The sequence below is a fragment of the Schistocerca cancellata genome, chromosome 3 (genome assembly GCF_023864275.1).
Source record: "Schistocerca cancellata isolate TAMUIC-IGC-003103 chromosome 3, iqSchCanc2.1, whole genome shotgun sequence".
NCBI classification, from domain to species: domain Eukaryota; kingdom Metazoa; phylum Arthropoda; class Insecta; order Orthoptera; family Acrididae; genus Schistocerca; species Schistocerca cancellata.
Genome location: NC_064628.1, coordinates 930102505 through 930120178, shown reverse-complemented (window position 1 = coordinate 930120178; position 17674 = coordinate 930102505). Strand labels below are relative to the sequence as shown.

The 17674-nt window shown below is 44.6% G+C and overlaps 1 protein-coding gene across 3 annotated transcripts in view; it reads left to right on the top strand.

Moving 5' to 3' along the window:
- LOC126176005 (neo-calmodulin-like) overlaps positions 1–17674 on the top strand; it is a 106894-nt gene that overhangs the window by 25675 nt on the left and 63545 nt on the right. Inside the window, exon 2 of one of the 3 annotated variants that reach the window (XM_049923123.1) lies at positions 12244–12400. The exons of 1 other annotated variant lie outside the window; for it this stretch is intronic. In XM_049923123.1, coding sequence (XP_049779080.1) covers positions 12317–12400 — 84 coding nt within the window. In that variant the 5' untranslated portion in view covers positions 12244–12316. The remainder of the gene's footprint in view (positions 1–12243; positions 12401–17674) is intronic. One more of the 3 variants, XM_049923124.1, reaches the window with a different exon arrangement.

Genomic DNA, 17674 nt, shown 5'->3' with positions numbered 1-17674 from the left:
GGGGTATCACAGGATCTCTCCCCACCCCGGGCGCCCCCTCTCTCCCGATTAACTTGCAATTAGTAACAATAAAATATTTAAACTGTTTTCATACATCTAAATAGTTCACGGGCGAACTGCCGGGTGTCAGCGTCCAACGGACACAATATTTCGGCAAACGACCGCGTTGCCCTCATCAGGTGCGTTGACGAACTGACTCTTGGGGGCCAGGTGCCGCACTTAATATAATAATGATAACAATAATTTGCTTAGATCAGTATGTAGTTAATCACGGTAGCAAAATTTCTGGTAATTGCGGTTCAGAAAAAATACGGCTTTTGAAAAGCACTCATACGAAATTTGGGAAGTACTCGTATGTGTTTAACGCAGTTGATTTAAGAACTCTCACAGTGTTATGGTTTAGACAGTATAAAATCGAAGTGTGCCCTCATCATTATCAATATCTCATTTAGCTCTAAGCTTGTAGACATAAGTCTGCAGATTATGGTTCTGTGTAGCCGGACAGTGTGGCCGAGCGGTTCTAGGCGCTTCAGTCAGGAACCGCGCAACCGCTACGGTCGCAGGTTCGAATCCTGCTTCGGGCATGGATGTGTGTAATGTCCTTAGGTTAGTTAGGTTTAAGTAGTTCTAAGTTCTAGGGGACTGATGAAAAAATGGCTCTGAGCACTATGGGACTTAACTTCTATGGTCATCAGTCCCCTAGAACTTAGAACTACTTAAACCTAACTAACCCAAGGACATCACACACATCCATGCCCGAAGCAGGATTCGAACCTGCGACCGTAGCGGCCGCGCGGTTCCAGACTGTAGCGCCTTTAACCGCTTGGCCACAACCGCCGGGTAGGGGACTGATGACCTCTGATGTTAAGTCCCATACTGCTCAGAGCCATTTGAACCATTTGCTTTTGTGTGCGTGTAAACAACGGTAATGTTGTTTCATTCGATCGTTTCCGCACACGTCCATTCAGAAGGAAACCGATTGTGGCGTAATAAACATACCCGAAATAGAGCAGTTGAGGTTTTTATTTTAACATTTGTATGTATGTATGTGTGTATGTATGTATGTAGGTGTTGAACTGGGGACCTAGAAACGACGCAGGAGATTTCGTCCCCGCCGTAGCCTCAGTGGTACACGACCCCACAACAGGCTGCAGCAGTCCACTCACCCCACCGCCGCCCCACACCGAACCACTCTTTCAGGGTTATTGTGCTGTTCGGCCCCCAGTGGAGCCCCATGCGAACGTCTCATTCCAGACGAGTGTAACCCCAATGTTTGCTAGGTAGAGTAATTATGGTGCACGCGTACGTGGAGCCAATGTTTGAACAGCAATCGCCGACATGGTGTAACTGAAGCGGAATAAGGGGAACCAGACTGTGTTCACCGAGGCAGATGGAAAACCGCCTTAAAAACCATCCACAGGCTGGCCGGCACACCGGACCTCGACACTAATCCGCCGGGCGGATTCGTGCCGGGGACCGGCACGCCTTCCCGGTCGGGAAGCAGTGCGTTAGACCGCACACCTAGCTGGGCGGGCATTTTAACATATACTTGATTTAAGAACAAAGGAGATTGTATACGTGGAAGAGACCAAGTGACGGCGGGAGGTTTCGGAAGGACTACATAATGGCGAGACAGGAATTTCTGTAGCGGATTTTAAACTCTAGAACATTTCAATCGGCAGCTTGGACACTCACCGTAATTAATTAATTGAGAACTGCAGATTAAAACTGAAGAAATCGAAGAGAGGTTAAATTAAGAAGCTTGAACCAGGATAAGTTGAAGGATCCAGAGGATGTTGAAAATTTAACTGAAACAGAAGAAACGACTACAATACGAGATGAATGAAGAAGTGTTACATTAATATAAGCATTACATTGAAGAAATTTTTTTCCCAATCTAAGCTGTTGTTCTCCACAATACCATCAAATACAGATATTGCAAAATAAGGATTGCTTCCAACGAATATACAGATGTTAAGGAATTGAAGCAACGTATCGAACAGACTTGAACCATCCCCTATTAATAAATCACTGGCTTAAGCGCAGTTAATATATTATCTGTTACCTACCAAAAAGAAATTTGGAAACTGAAAAAAAGTCAACTGATATTTTGGGAAATGAAGACTGGAGTTTGCTATTAGAAAAGCCTTTGCAGATGTGCTAACAAAGCTAACAAATTATTTTAAACACCGTAAACGAAAAAATCAGGACACGATTGGCTAATACAAGATATCAGCATATATCGTAAATACCAATGGAACGTTGCCGTACATCTACATCTACATCTACATCTATACTCCGCGAGCCACCTTACGGTGTGTGGCGGAGGGTATCTGATCCCCCCTTCCCTGTTCCATTCACGAATTGTGCGTGGGAAGAACGACTGCTTGTAAGTCTCCGTATTTGCTCTAATTTCTCGGATCTTTTCGTTGTGATCATTACGCGAGATATATGTGGGCGGTAGTAATATGTTGCCCATCTCTTCCCGGAATGTGCTCTCTCGTAATTTCGATAATAAACCTCTCCGTATTGCGTAACGCCTTTCTTGAAGTGTCCGCCACTGGAGCTTGTTCAGCATCTCCGTAACGCTCTCGCGCTGACTAAATGTCCCCATGACGAATCGCGCTGCTTTTCGCTGTATCATGTCTATCTCTTCTATTAATCCAACCTGGTAAGAGTCCCATACTGATGAGCAATACTCAAGAATCGGACGAACAAGCGTTTTGTAAGCTACTTCTTTCGTCGATGAGTCACATTTTCTTAGAATTCTTCCTATAAATCTCAACCTGGCGCCTGCTTTTCCCACTATTTGTTTTATGTGATCATTCCACTTCAGATCGCTCCGGATAGTAACTCCTAAGTATTTTACGGTCGTTACCGCTTCCAATGATTTACCACCTATGGCATAATCGTACTGGAATGGATTTCTGCCCCTATGTATGCGCATTATATTACATTTATCTACGTTTAGGGAAAGCTGCCAGCTGTCGCACCATGCATTAATCCTCTGCAGGTCTTGCTGGAGTACGTACGAGTCTTCTGATGTTGCTACTTTCTTGTAGACAACCGTGTCATCTGCAAATAGCCTCACGGAGCTACCGATGTTGTCAACTAAGTCATTTATGTATATTGTAAACAATAAAGGTCCTATCACGCTTCCTTGCGGTACTCTCGAAATTACCTCTACATCTGCAGATTTTGAACCGTTAAGAATGACATGTTGTGTTCTTTCTTCTAGGAAATCCTGAATCCAATCACAAACCTGGTCCGATATTCCGTAAGCTCGTATTTTTTTCACTAAACGTAAGTGCGGAACCGTATCAAATGCCTTCCTGAAGTCCAGGAATACGGCATCAATCTGCTCGCCAGTGTCTACGGCACTGTGAATTTCTTGGGCAAATAGGGCGAGCTGAGTTTCACATGATCTCTGTTTGCGGAATCCATGTTGGTTATGATGAAGGAGATTTGTATTATCTAAGAACGTCATAATACGAGAACACAAAACATGTTCCATTATTCTACAACAGATTGATGTAAGCGAAATAGGCCTATAATTATTCGCATCTGATTTATGACCCTTCTTGAAAATGGGAACGACCTGCGCTTTCTTCCAGTCGCTAGGTACTTTACGTTCTTCCAGCGATCTACGATAAATTGCTGATAGAAAGGGGGCAAGTTCTTTAGCATAATCACTGTAGAATCTTAAGGGTATCTCGTCTGGTCCGGATGCTTTTCCGCTACTAAGTGATAGCAGTTGTTTTTCAATTCCGATATCGTTTATTTCAATATTTTCCATTTTGGCGTCCGTGCGACGGCTGAAGTCAGGGACCGTGTTACGATTTTCCGCAGTGAAACAGTTTCGGAACACTGAATTCAGTATTTCTGCCTTTCTTCGGTCGTCCTCTGTTTCGGTGCCATCGTGGTCAACGAGTGACTGAATAGGGGATTTAGATCCGCTTACCGATTTTACATATGACCAAAACTTTTTAGGGTTCTTGTTTAGATTGTTTGCCAATGTTTTATGTTCGAATTCGTTGAATGCTTCTCTCATTGCTCTCTTTACGCTCTTTTTCGCTTCGTTCAGCTTTTCCTTATCAGCTATGATTCGACTACTCTTAAACCTATGATGAAGCTTTCTTTGTTTCCGTAGTACCTTTCGTACATGATTGTTATACCACGGTGGATCTTTCCCCTCGCTTTGGACCTTAGTCGGTACGAACTTATCTAAGGCGTACTGGACGATGTTTCTGAATTTTTTCCATTTTTGTTCCACATCCTCTTCCTCAGAAATGAACGTTTGATGGTGGTCACTCAGATATTCTGCGATTTGTGCCCTATCACTCTTGTTAAGCAAATATATTTTCCTTCCTTTCTTGGCATTTCTTATTACACTTGTAGTCATTGATGCAACCACTGACTTATGATCACTGATACCCTCTTCTACATTCACGGAGTCGAAAAGTTCCGGTCTATTTGTTGCTATGAGGTCTAAAACGTTAGCTTCACGAGTTGGTTCTCTAACTATCTGCTCGAAGTAATTCTCGGACAAGGCAGTCAGGATAATGTCACAAGAGTCTCTGTCCCTGGCTCCAGTTCTGATTGTGTGACTATCCCATTCTATACCTGGTAGATTGAAGTCTCCCCCTATTACAATAGTATGATCACGAAACTTCTTCACGACGTTCTGCAGGTTCTCTCTGAGGCGCTCAACTACTACGGTTGCTGATGCAGGTGGTCTATAGAAGCATCCGACTATCATATCTGACCCACCTTTGATACTTAGCGTAACCCAGATTATTTCACATTCGCATACATTGGAGTACTCGCAGAAAAATGTGGATCCCAGTACATTTACCAAGTTAGAGGTTATGCTATAATTTTTTTATACATCTCCATTACCATTTGCATCCACTTAAAAAGCATGGTTACATTGCGCCTCTATGTGATGGTCTCGAAGTGAGGGACGATTCCTAGGACGGTTCAAATGGCTCTGAGCACTATGCAACTTAACATCTGGAGGTCATCAGTCCCCTCGAACTTACAACTACTTAAACCTAACTAACGTAACCGAGCGAGGTGGCACAGTGGTTAGCACACTGGACTCGCATTCGGGAGGACGACGGTTCAATCCCGTCTCCGGCCATCCTGATTTAGGTTTTCCGTGATTTCCCTAAGTCGTTTCAGGCAAATACCGGGATGGTTCCTTTGAAAGGGCACGGCCGATTTCCTTCCCAATCCTTCCCTAACCCGAGCTTGCGCTCCGTCTCTAATGACCCCGTTGTCGACGGGACGTTAAACACTAACCACCACCACCACCTAACTAACGTAAGGACATCACACACACCCATGCCCGAGGCAGGATTCGAAATTTGCGACCGTAGCAGTCGCGTGGTTCCGGACTGAAGCGCCTAGAACCGCTCGGCCACTGCGGCCAGCGAATCCTGGGGTCAAACGTAAACAAAATTAATTTGCGTCTTACGAAGCGTTGGTAGTGAGAAAAGGGCCGAATTTGAACAGGGTTGAATAATAATCTTACGCTGCACTAACACGCGGGTTGTTGCTAATGCCAAGTGCGCAGTAGTACGTAATAATTTGTGCCGATGTGTCGTCGACGAGTGGAGCGCTGTCATCCACAGTCACACGGTCACACTATCCGTGATAATGCGACGCCTGTACCGACTGAACTGGCACATTTGGGAGGACGGCGCTGTTAATATCTAACCATCCATCCATTGCCCTAAATCGACTGAGGCAAATGCTGTGTTCGTACTTCTGAAATGAGACGGTTAACGTCCTTAGTTAGCCTTTCTAAGTCCGAGCTTGTGATGCAGCTCCAATGAGCTTACCGTCAGCAGGGTGCTAAACCTTAAATTGTTCGTGTTTTCCACGATACTGGCGAAGAGGAGCAGTGAGCTCATTGCATTTAACAATAAATCTTATTTGAGCCAAGTAATCCTGTAATATCTTCAATAGCTACACCGTTTTCAAGTGAGAAGCTGTTTTCCGTAGTCAGTGGATAACATAACGGCTAAGGCTTCCTCAGAATCTGCGGGAAGTCGCTGTCTGGGTGAGGCTCCCACCAGAAGACTAGTCCGCAGTTCGATATAGCCCGCCACTGTTTGTTCGACCCAATGACTGCTGGGCTGAGCGTAGTTTTCGCTCATTTTGCTTGAGTTTAGTGATACAACCCACCATTAATTTGGCACAATCAAACTGTTTGGGTGAAGTTGACGATACCTACAAAACCATTCACCACCAATCGCCGGCTTTTCTGGCAGATGTTACCATTCCTTTCCTTTGTTGTGCACCGTATCGGCCATGCGGTGGTAGCTTTTGTGCCCGTGGAGACACGAGTGTCTAAAGTGGTCGCCCGTCACACCGTGAAGTGGCGACCAGGACTACTTCTGTCTCTTTCCCGTCAGTGTGTTTATCAAGGAAAATCAAATCGAGATTGTTCTGTATGTTCTCGGGCTATTATGAATATTCACGAATGAAAAAGTGTATTCGCTTGTTCAGAGAAACTACATAAAGAATAATGGTCATGTAAGTGAACAATGTTAGCAGCAGAAAACGACGTAGTTAATTAAACAAATCAGGGAATACATAATATGATAGCACAGAAAGAAAAAAAAATTAAAAATCTGTTGATACAATGATGAATCAAGATGAAAGCGTATACCTCCCACCAGAATGCTTCAGTTCTCTCAATTTTCTCGACATGCCCTCTCAAAAATATTCCAAAGAAACATCATAGAGGCGCAAATATTAACCGGGAAACAAAAGGTCTAGTTAGTATTCGTATCACCGATTCCATTCATTTCATCTAACTTGCCATTCGGCTATAAAAGAGTGCAATTTTCGGGAATATTAGCGCGCAGTAGGACTAACAATAAAGCACACGGGCAAGAGTGTTCTCTTGTTGGACAGGACACAAAAGTTGTTAGCTTTGTACCCGAAAGCAAAACACAAAATGTAAGACTATACTTTGAATAAGATGCTGTTAGAATAAGATAATTAATTTCGCATTTTTTCAGTTTAGAACAGAAATGGAAAACATACCAAGCGCGGCGGGGCCCTTTTCGGCTAGTACATCACAACAAGAAGAATCTGCACAATCTGGCCGACACATGCATAGAAGTGTGTATCTCGCACAGTGGCAGCTATTTACATGGCACTCTCAAACTCTTATCGTGAAGTTGTACCACAGTAGGCTGATAACTGTTCTGCATAACCCGAGCAATAGGCATTGTTTCTGACATTTCCTAGGAATGTCGTAAGCAAATATTCTGTAACATCTTTAGTTCCCAAGATTTTGTTTCTTGCTCACTTGTGACTTGTGCACGCTAGCTATTTGTCATCTTATGTTGGCTCAATAAATCGAAAACCGTTTTGTAACAGACAAATTTTAGTGGAATAATATGCATTTTATTTGCCTTTTATCCTTAAATATGAGTTACCCTACCGAGAGGCGACGGAAGAATCCATTGGTATTATATCAGTTCTTTCACATTCCTCCTCCAAGAGCGGCTACTGCTACAGTGTCAGCAAGAAAGCGACACCTAGGGTTTTGAAGGGACGGCGAGTTGAATTTTCTGGTCGGTCTGTGAGACGTCCACGATTGGCCCTACTGGACAAGTTATATCCCAGGAAGCCACGAATACTGTTTCTTTTTCCAGTTTTGGATTACCAGAGCTGTTTCAACACATTGTCTGGAATGGTAGCTTTATTTTGCACACGCTTTCTTTCCCGACATAGCTGTCACATTGTGCGAGACAAATAATTCACAAAGTGCGCGCAACTATAAGTAAGCGCCGACCGCTCTGGCGAGAAGAAACGTGTGACAGCTGAGAGAGCCCGGTGCTTTCTCTCCCTGGACGTGGGCCAGACAACGCGTCCAGCACCTGCGGCCACTTTTGCCAAGCCTGTCCCAGTGGCCCGACCGCGACACCTTGCTACTGACATTCACTTCGTTCGCGTTCCTTCTCCTTCGTTTGTCATACACTCAGAGACTGAGTGTGCTGCACGTGAAATTAATTCACTCTATTCGAAAACTAAGTTCCGTTAATTTATTAAACGAGCGTAGCACGTTAAGAGGTCTTTTATTATACACAACCTAAAGCTACAACCGTCAGATATTTTTCTACATAACTGGGAGTTTATCACTGCTCTCGTTGTTGAATTCTTCCGCCTCTCAGTTAAGCCATGTTGTGACACTCATTTAAATCGTCATTGGCTTAAAACAGCTGTGACTCCAGCCATTTCTTTTATCTTCGCAAACAAACAAAAATTATTGACTCTCAAATCGGGCTTGTACGGCATATGTTCAGAGAATCTCCAGTTGAAACTGTTAAGCAACAAGTGTGTGCTTGCGGAATTATGAGGACTAGCTTCATCGGGCACAAATAGGATACCGGAACTCCATACTTTACGCCTTGTGTTCTACACGGCTCTCCTGAATTTGTTTAAGATATCGCGGTAAATTTCAGAGTTTATTTTAGTGCCTCTTTTCGTAAAAACGAGAAGTGGTACTGGCAATATTTTTGTGTAGGATACCGCTGGTCCATATATCACGGGGCTTACGGTCCCACGGAGATTCCGAAGTTATCCATTAGGTCATTTTCGTATATGTATATTGTGAAAAGTAACAGTCCTGTAACACTCATTTGTGCTACACCTAGAATTATTCTTACTTCTGAAAATTTCTCCCCGTTGAGAATGACGTACTGTCTTTTGTTTGATAGGAATTTTTCAATCTAATTACAAAGCTAGTTCGATATTGCGTACGCTCGTATTTTTTTCAGTAGCCGTCGGTTCATAACTGTATCCGTAAGTCTTCTGGAAGTTGAGGAACGCTGCATCTATCTTAGCGCCTGTATCTACTGCTTTCATGGTCTCCTGGACGAACAGAGCCTTCCTGCTTTCACACGCTCGTCGTTTTTGGAAGCAATTCCTACAGAGTAGTCCCCATATTTTGACAGAAAAATATATTTACTGTTTCTGATAGCTTTGCTCTTTCCTACATTTACCTGTTCTCATTCTTTATTGTTTTCGTACAATTAAGATCTTCTTTATCATAAACTGTAGTTCTTCCTCTGAGTCAGCCAGCGCTCAGTAAGATCAGCGATGTGCAGGATTTCACCTGAGCTGGTTAAGAGAACCTGCAGGAAACCTAGTCGCAATGGAGATTTGAACCTAGTTTCTACCGATTATCATTCCTGTGCGTTAACCGCCTCCCCATCTTACTCAGGATATCGAGCATCAAAGTCAACTTATTAACTTCTGGAGCAAATGAACTTTTTAGCCTGCTGTCGTAGTGACACCCACATCAGATGATTCCGCCGACGACCGACATCGGCGGTGTTTTACTACCAGTGCGCCAGAACGTGCTCGTTCTCAGTGTAACCGATCTCAGCGCTTTGACGTAAAGACTTCTGACACTGGTCGGCGAAATTCAAATCAGTCTTCTTCAATCGAATCAGACGACGTTCCCTCATGCAAAATGCGTATTGTGAGAAACTTATAAGTTAGTTGCTCCCTAAGAATGAGAAAACCGTACAAGAATAAACATTTATATCGGAATCTATGGTCTGAAACCGCAACTTTATTAATGACAGGTTACAAACACAGGTAAATTAAAAGTATTGGCTTACAACTAACTGATTGCAGAAATAGAAGGAAGAAAATGATTTGCGAGTAAATACATTTAAAAAATTGTATCGTGCGCACTATATAATTCACCAGGCATAGTGTGTGATTCTCTACTGAGCAGTACTATAGTAGAATTGGAGTTTATAGCAGGTATAGAGCAATCTCAATTTTTCTGAATGAGGTGTTAAGTAAAATGAATAGAGAGAAGGTACTGGTCGGTTAAGACTAGCCTGTCTTCGGCTGAAATGCATTTTATGAAGTTGGATTGCTTTTGAGTGTCATTATGTATCATCTCATGTATATAACAGGAAGTTTCTGTCTCCTTTCTTTTACACGGTGGCCAGAGACAGTTCGAGAAGTTTGTGAAGGAGTTACAGGGCAGGATGTCGTTGTGCCGTTTCCTAGTTAATTAGAAATGAAGTTAACCAATCAGGCCGCTGCGCGCACAAGTTGAAGCAGCCTTCCCGAGACAGTGTCACCAAATGTGTTCTTCGAGATACAAAACTTGGACTTGGTGCGGTATTAAGGATCGAACCCGAGCCAAAGAGCAGTCTCGTGCGCTGTGCTGTCATCTACGCTATGAGAGCAGCTGACACTGTATCTGACGGGGCGCTTGAATTTGCACGCACAATGGCTTTATTGGCTACCTTTAGTGCCTGTTAACTCGGTAACGGCACAACGTATCGATTTTTTTTTCTTAACGTTTATTTCTCAGGACAACAACCTCTGCAATACCCTAACAAGCTCTGCAGGCTGTTTATGTTTACCCTGCATATTTGTAAAACTTACGTGATGGTTGCAATAGCTAGAGAAAGAGTGTATGGTATTCTGCACGTTCACCTAGAGACGGATATACACTCCTGGAAATTGAAATAAGAACACCGTGAATTCATTGTCCCAGGAAGGGGAAACTTTATTGACACATTCCTGGGGTCAGATACATCACATGATCACACTGACAGAACCACAGGCACATAGACACAGGCAACAGAGCATGCACAATTTCGGCACTAGTACAGTGTATATCCACTTTTCGCAGCAATGCAGGCTGCTATTCTCCCATGGAGACGATCGTAGAGATGCTGGATGTAGTCCTGTGGAACGGCTTGCCATGCCATTTCCACCTGGCGCCTCAGTTGGACCAGCGTTCGTGCTGGACGTGCAGACCGCGTGAGACGACGCTTCATACAGTCCCAAACATGCTCAATGGGGGACAGATCCGGAGATCTTGCTGGCCAGGGTAGTTGACCTTCTAGAGCACGTTGGGTGGCACGGGATACATGCGGACGTGCATTGTCCTGTTGGAACAGCAAGTTCCCTTGCCGGTCTAGGAATGGTAGAACGATGGGTTCGATGACGGTTTGGACGTACCGTGCACTATTCAGTGTCCCCTCGACGATCACCAGTGGTGTACGGCCAGTGTAGGAGATCGCTCCCCACACCATGATGCCGGGTGTTGGCCCTGTGTGCCTCGGTCGTATGCAGTCCTGATTGTGGCGCTCACCTGCACGGCGCCAAACACGCATACGACCATCATTGGCACCAAGGCAGAAGCGATTCTCATTGCTGAAGACGACACGTCTCCATTCGTCCCTCCATTCACGCCTGTCGCGACACCACTGGAGGCGGGCTGCACGATGTTGGGGCGTGAGCGGAAGACGGCCTAACGGTGTGCGGGACCGTAGCCCAGCTTCATGGAGACGCTTGCGAATGGTCCTCGCCGATACCCCAGGAGCAACAGTGTCCCTAATTTGCTGGGAAGTGGCGGTGCGGTCCCCTACGGCACTGCGTAGGATCCTACGGTCTTGGCGTGCATCCGTGCGTCGCTGCGGTCCGGTCCCAGGTCGACGGGCACGTGCACCTTCCGCCGACCACCGGCGACAACATCGATGTACTGTGGAGACCTCACGCCCCACGTGTTGAGCAATTCGGCGGTACGTCCACCCGGCCTCCCGCATGCCCACTATACGCCCTCGCTCAAAGTCCGTCAACTGCACATACGGTTGACGTCCACGCTGTCGCGGCATGCTACCAGTGTTAAAGACTGCGATGGAGCTCCGTATGCCACGGCAAACTGGCTGACACTGACGGCGGCGGTGCACAAATGCTGCGCAGCTAGCGCCATTCGACGGCCAACACCGCGGTTCCTGGTGTGTCCGCTGTGCCGTGCATGTGATCATTGCTTGTACAGCCCTCTCGCAGTGTCCGGAGCAAGTATGGTGGGTCTGACACACCGGTGTCAATGTGTTCTTTTTTCCATTTCCAGGAGTGTAGCTCATCCACAAGCATTCAGCGTCTTTTGAGTAGCAAATCCTACAATTAAGGACTCGTCTGTAAGAAAAGAAGCGTTGTGGCACGTACCCTGTCAAAAACAGACGAACGAGATCGGTCGCACTGAGACGAAGCTGTCAGGCGATGTTGTCGGGGGACATCCGGCGATGGCGCCTGGGACCGGTGTCAGAGCCACTGTTACCGCTAAGTTTTCTGATACTACCTCCCGTCTTACCGTTAGGGAATGAACCTCTAAATACGCATAAACTTACCATTTCGAGCATTCTCTTGTTATACTTGTCAGAATGGGCTCCGCCTTTTCAGCTGTTGTCTCTGCCACTGACTCGGTAGGCCTCACCAGCGACGAGCTGACCGAGGGAAGGGAAGCGAGCAGAGGATGGCCGACACGGACAACGCGTACGACCAAGAGTTCCGCCGCCTGCGTAGGCTCACCAGCCGCTACGAAGTCCGGCAAATATCCGTGAGTTACGCCCAGCAGAAGTCACCATAAATAACTTCCTTCTAGTGCTACTAACACGGCCGACTGTTTTGCAGTTCCACTAACCACGCACTGTGCTGTTCGTGTGTCGAAACTAACTCTCGTGGAATAATTCTTGTGCTTGTTTTATACTAACGAAATGTAGTGGGTGCAAGACATACGAAAATGAAGTTGCTTGTGTCAGCGAGCGAAGAGCACGCTAAGGGCCGACTGCTCCAAAGTCGATTAAAAAGAAACATAACCGAGGATCTCGTGATCGCGCTTAAAGCTTATCCCGATTAATTTGTGTCTGCGCCGCACCAGCGTTAAATGTCGGTTAGAAAAACAATTTCGGCTAACCAGGAATTTGACCGTGACTATCTCCGTTTGTTACAAAGGAAAGCGAGAATTATACAATGAAAAAATAATGACAATCGATGTCCTAGGTATTTACTTCTAATCCCCTTGGTACTTATATATGTTTTCAGATTGGTATCTTAATCAGGGCATTGTTATTCCCTATGAAGGGAAAGAAAAGGACGCCAAATTTCTGAAAATTTGAATTTGATATGCATTTAGAGCTGGTCGGTTATAAATTGAAAATTTTCGGATGTAAAAAACGGACGGATGTAGTGTTCGGAAGAAACTGGAAGCGTGCCCAAATGCAGGAACACAGTTTAATTCTACTCCTGGCCACCGCGCAGCAATATCCCATATTATTAAATTTTGGTCACTGATGGTCTGGCAATTACATGAAAAATGTGATTTTCTATTGGAGAGAAGTCCGCACTAAACCGCAGAATCCTTATGTGAATACAATCCACTGGAAATTAATCTACTGCGCTGTTGTGTAATTTTGCTGGAGGAGGAAACTTCACGTATTGTGGAGACATTGCTGGTGTGATCCCCCGATACATCACTGATAATTCCTTGCGCTGATGCACTATGTACGTTAGCACTGTCAGCAATAACTACAAGGACTATTCGCAAAGTATCGGCCGATAGGTCACGACAATAAAAATCCGATGAAGCTTCGCACAGATGTTTTGTGCTGTGGCTGTACTAAGCCTGTCGATGGCGTCACGTCGCTCTTTGCAGTTCGGAGAACACAGTGTGCACGTAAAAATGCCTGAACCGAAAGTGTCTTCCACCAAGTACTGATGCCCGCTGCGAGGTTTAGCCTGATTTAATGCAAATCCACGTAACGTACCTGTCATGCATTTCTTCCTCACAACTTTTCTCGGTCGCACATTGCAGATCAGTGAGAACGCCACTGCAGCATTTTCGATGCGAAATGTTTGGTCAACCACCATACAGCCCGGACTTGGCTCCCTCTGATGTCCGTCTTTGCTCACATGATCCGCTGGCTATGAGGACAACATTTTGGCACAAACAACGAACTATAGACCAGCGAGGAGAAGTGGCGTACAGCACAAGCGGCCGCCTTCCACGACAAGAGTATTGGAGTTGGTACTAAGTTGGAATGGTGACTATATGGAGAAATAACTCGAACATGTAGCAGACTGTTACAAATAAAACATTTCACGACGTATAGGACCTTACCTTTCAAATACTCCTTGTATATTTAATGCACCAGTTGCATATGCACCAAATGTCATTAGAACTCTGTTCGTGGGACTAGAAATCACTCTGTAGGAATCAACATGGGCTTCGAAAAAGATGATCGTGTGAAACCCAGCTCGCGCTATTCGTCCACGAGACTCAGAGGGCCATAGACACGGGTTCCCAGGCAGACGCCGTGTTTCTTAACTTCCGCAAGGCTTTCGATACAGTTCCCCACAGTCGTTAATGAACAAAGTAAGAGCATATGGACTATAAGACCAATTGTGTGATTGGATTGAAGAGTTCCTAGATAACAGAACGCAGCATGTCATTCTCAATGGAGAGAAGTCTTCCGAAGTAAGAGTGATTTCAGGTGTGCCGCAGGGGAGTGTATTAGGACCGTTGCTATTCACAATATACATAAATGACCTTGTGGATGACATCGGAGGCTTTTTGCGGATGATGCTGTGCTATATCGAGAGGTTGTAACAATGGAAAATTGTACTGAAATGCAGGAGGATCTGCAGCGAATTGACGCTGGGAATGGCAGTTGAATCTCAATTTAGTCAAGTGTAATGTGCAGCGAATACATAGAAAGAAAGGTCCCTTATTATTTAGCTACAATATAGAAGGTCAGCAACTGGAAGCAGTTAATTCCATAAATTATATGGGAGTACGCATTAGGCGTGATTTAAAATGGAATGATCATATAAAGTTGATCGTCGGTAAAGCAGATGTCAGACTGAGATTCATTGGAAGAATCCTAAGGAAATGCAATCTGAAAACAAAAGAAGTAGGTTACAGTACGCTTGTTCGCCCACTGCTTGAATACTGCTCAGCAGTGTGGGATCCGTACCATATAGGGTTGATAGAAGAGATAGAGAAGATCCAACAGAGAGCAGCGCGCTTCCTTACAGGATCATTTAGTGGAAGACTCTGCAGGAGAGATGCTCAGTAGCTCTGTGCGGGCTTTTGTTGAAGTTCTGATAACATACCTCCACCGAGGAGTCAAGCAGTATATTGCTCCCACCTACGTATACCTCGCGAAGAGACCATGAGGATAAAATCAGAGAGATTAGAGCCCACACAGAGGCATACTGACAATCCTTCTTTCCACGAACAATACGAGACTGGAATAGAAGGGAGAACCGATAGAGGCACTCAAGATACCCTACGCCACACACCGTCAGGTGGCTTGCGGAGTATGGATGTAGATGTAGATGGGCAAGACATGGTTATTCCGATTAAGTACGAAATTCCAGTCCCTCGTTGATTGGACCTAATAACAACCACTCTGTTTCTTTTGAAAGATGAATTTTCTCTTCAAATTTTCTGTCCCTGTAATCTATAAAAGGATATCCCACATTCTACAAGTATGCCCCTACGGTTGCAGCGGAGATTTACATGGTCAAGACACAATATTTTTTCATCGTCTGTGCCATCTAACACATCAAAACGCGCTGCTGTCTTAATGCGGTGTGCGTTTAATTTCATGTTAAATTTGATCAGTTCAAGATAAATGAGTCTCCAACCTCGGTCAACTTAACCACAATTAATTCCCTCGTTCAACTTTAACCGAGATTGGTGCAGTCGAATTTTGATTTGACCAGTGTTAAATGCCGACTTAACTGCGGTTAACTTTTAATCGAGTTTGGTGCAGTCGGCCCTAACTCACACATTTCACATTTTATACAATGACATGCAGCAAGTCACTAAAAGTATATGATGAATCATGACCCTTCCTGCAGATGGTACAGACACAGGGTTCTTCAGCTTTTTCGTGAGATTGTGGGAACACAGCCATGTAGATATAGAGTGGAAATGCGTCTGGCACAATTGAAAGCTAGTGGATAATATTTTACATAAATCAGTTCGCAGCTAGGAAATCGCAATGGCGAATCTCATTAATATTTCCTCACTAAAACATTAATTTCAGATATAAGGATGAGGAAATGAATATCAGACTGCTGCTGAGTAGTGGGGGAACGGCGACAAGTACTCCATTAGCACCATCAACAGAACAGGCTCTGATAACGGTATACTACGCCTTCCACATCGCCGGCAACGGGTTCTACACAATGCTGGTGGCTACTTTGAAGGACAGTAACAGGTGCAAACAAGTAACTCTTTTGTATCGGTTGTGAATCAATAGTTGCCACTATTTGAGTTCCAACCCTCGTATACAAGAGAACGCAATGAAATTTTTCTAAGCTGACTGTATCTAGAACATTTTTTGTCTTACAAAATGTTCGTGCATATTGAATTTTGCATTTATTTATACTGCAGAAAGAACAACATGGCTAGCACATGGACAAAGGAGGAAATGTGCGTTTAGGCATTTTGTACCCGTCCATTTTATAAACTAATTGCGTGATGATTTGCGAACCAGATACAGCCGACAACTGCTATTGGAGTGCGTTGCGATCGCGTATAACATGTTGAGACATGTGTATCGTCTGCAAAGCCGCATCGTTTCTGAGCGTTCAGCAGCACGGCGAACTCGCTGCGCTCAACGTTGACGTTCGAATGCACGATCCGTGGGCTGACGCCTTAAAGATGTCCTGCCAACGTCCACGTGATTTTCACATTTCACCACTTACAACACGGCGGCTTGATCTTCACTATGGAATCCGTGCCTCTGTATATTTCTCTGTTATGCTTTGATGCGTCATTAATCGACGTTTTATATCGGTGTTTTAATAGTGCTGAAGTTTTGTTTCTGGCATTGGCAATTCTGTCCGCTGTAGCAGTGGCATGCTGAAGTTTGTTAATGTCTTGCTAGAGTGCAGCAACGTAAGCGGCGACACGCAGCGAGAGTTTCACGACTGATTGGAGGAAATAGACCGCAAAATATGTCCCACCACCTTCAGTTGCTAACAATTTCCTTCCCTACTGACGTCGTTTGCGGGATAAAGTGCGTTGTTAGCAAGTTTCTTTTTCTGTGTGTATTGTGCGTGAGTTCTTGCGAGTTTTATTTTCTTGCGATTAACTGTTACACACCGCGAGTTTGTAAATATCACAATATGAATTCACTGCGAAATTTATTAGACAAAAGTTTGAAACATAAGCTTACGTTGAAAGTGAAGTAAATTGCAGCGCCCAGACCCAATCTAAATATAAATCAAGAACAAAAACAGAGCAATCAAGGCAGTGGTATAATTTCAGCGGAGCAGTGTGCCCTTGCACGGTTGTCAAACGACGTCACATTTCTTAACACTTCAGCAGAACTGAACATACTAAAAATGACGCATTTCGGAGAGATCTTTAATGGGTTGTATCTCTTTAACTGCATATTTTTGTATTACGCAAGTATCAACACGAAATACGGCATGTGATCTTCGCAAACACTTAATTCAACATAGGGACTGCTCCGTTTGCATGTTAGTTATATAAAGCACGGGGCGTGTGACGTCGCAGAACATCGCTGTTCCGTCCCCTGAACTCAATAAACGCCTCGGAATGAGCACAAAAAAAAAACATTAAACGTCCCAAGTTCTGAATCGAAAACACGATAAAGATTAAACATGCACCGCAGCTGACATGTATCGCATTAAAGATCTCTTGGTGCTATTTAGTAGTTGATTACGAAAAGGAAATCAGACGAGCTGGTATATATTTTAGAGAGTCCTGGCACCACAGTTTTGATTGGTAAGGGCCGCAGTCTTCCCCATTGTGGAAACCACGAGCCACATCTGCAGATGAATTCATTTTCGG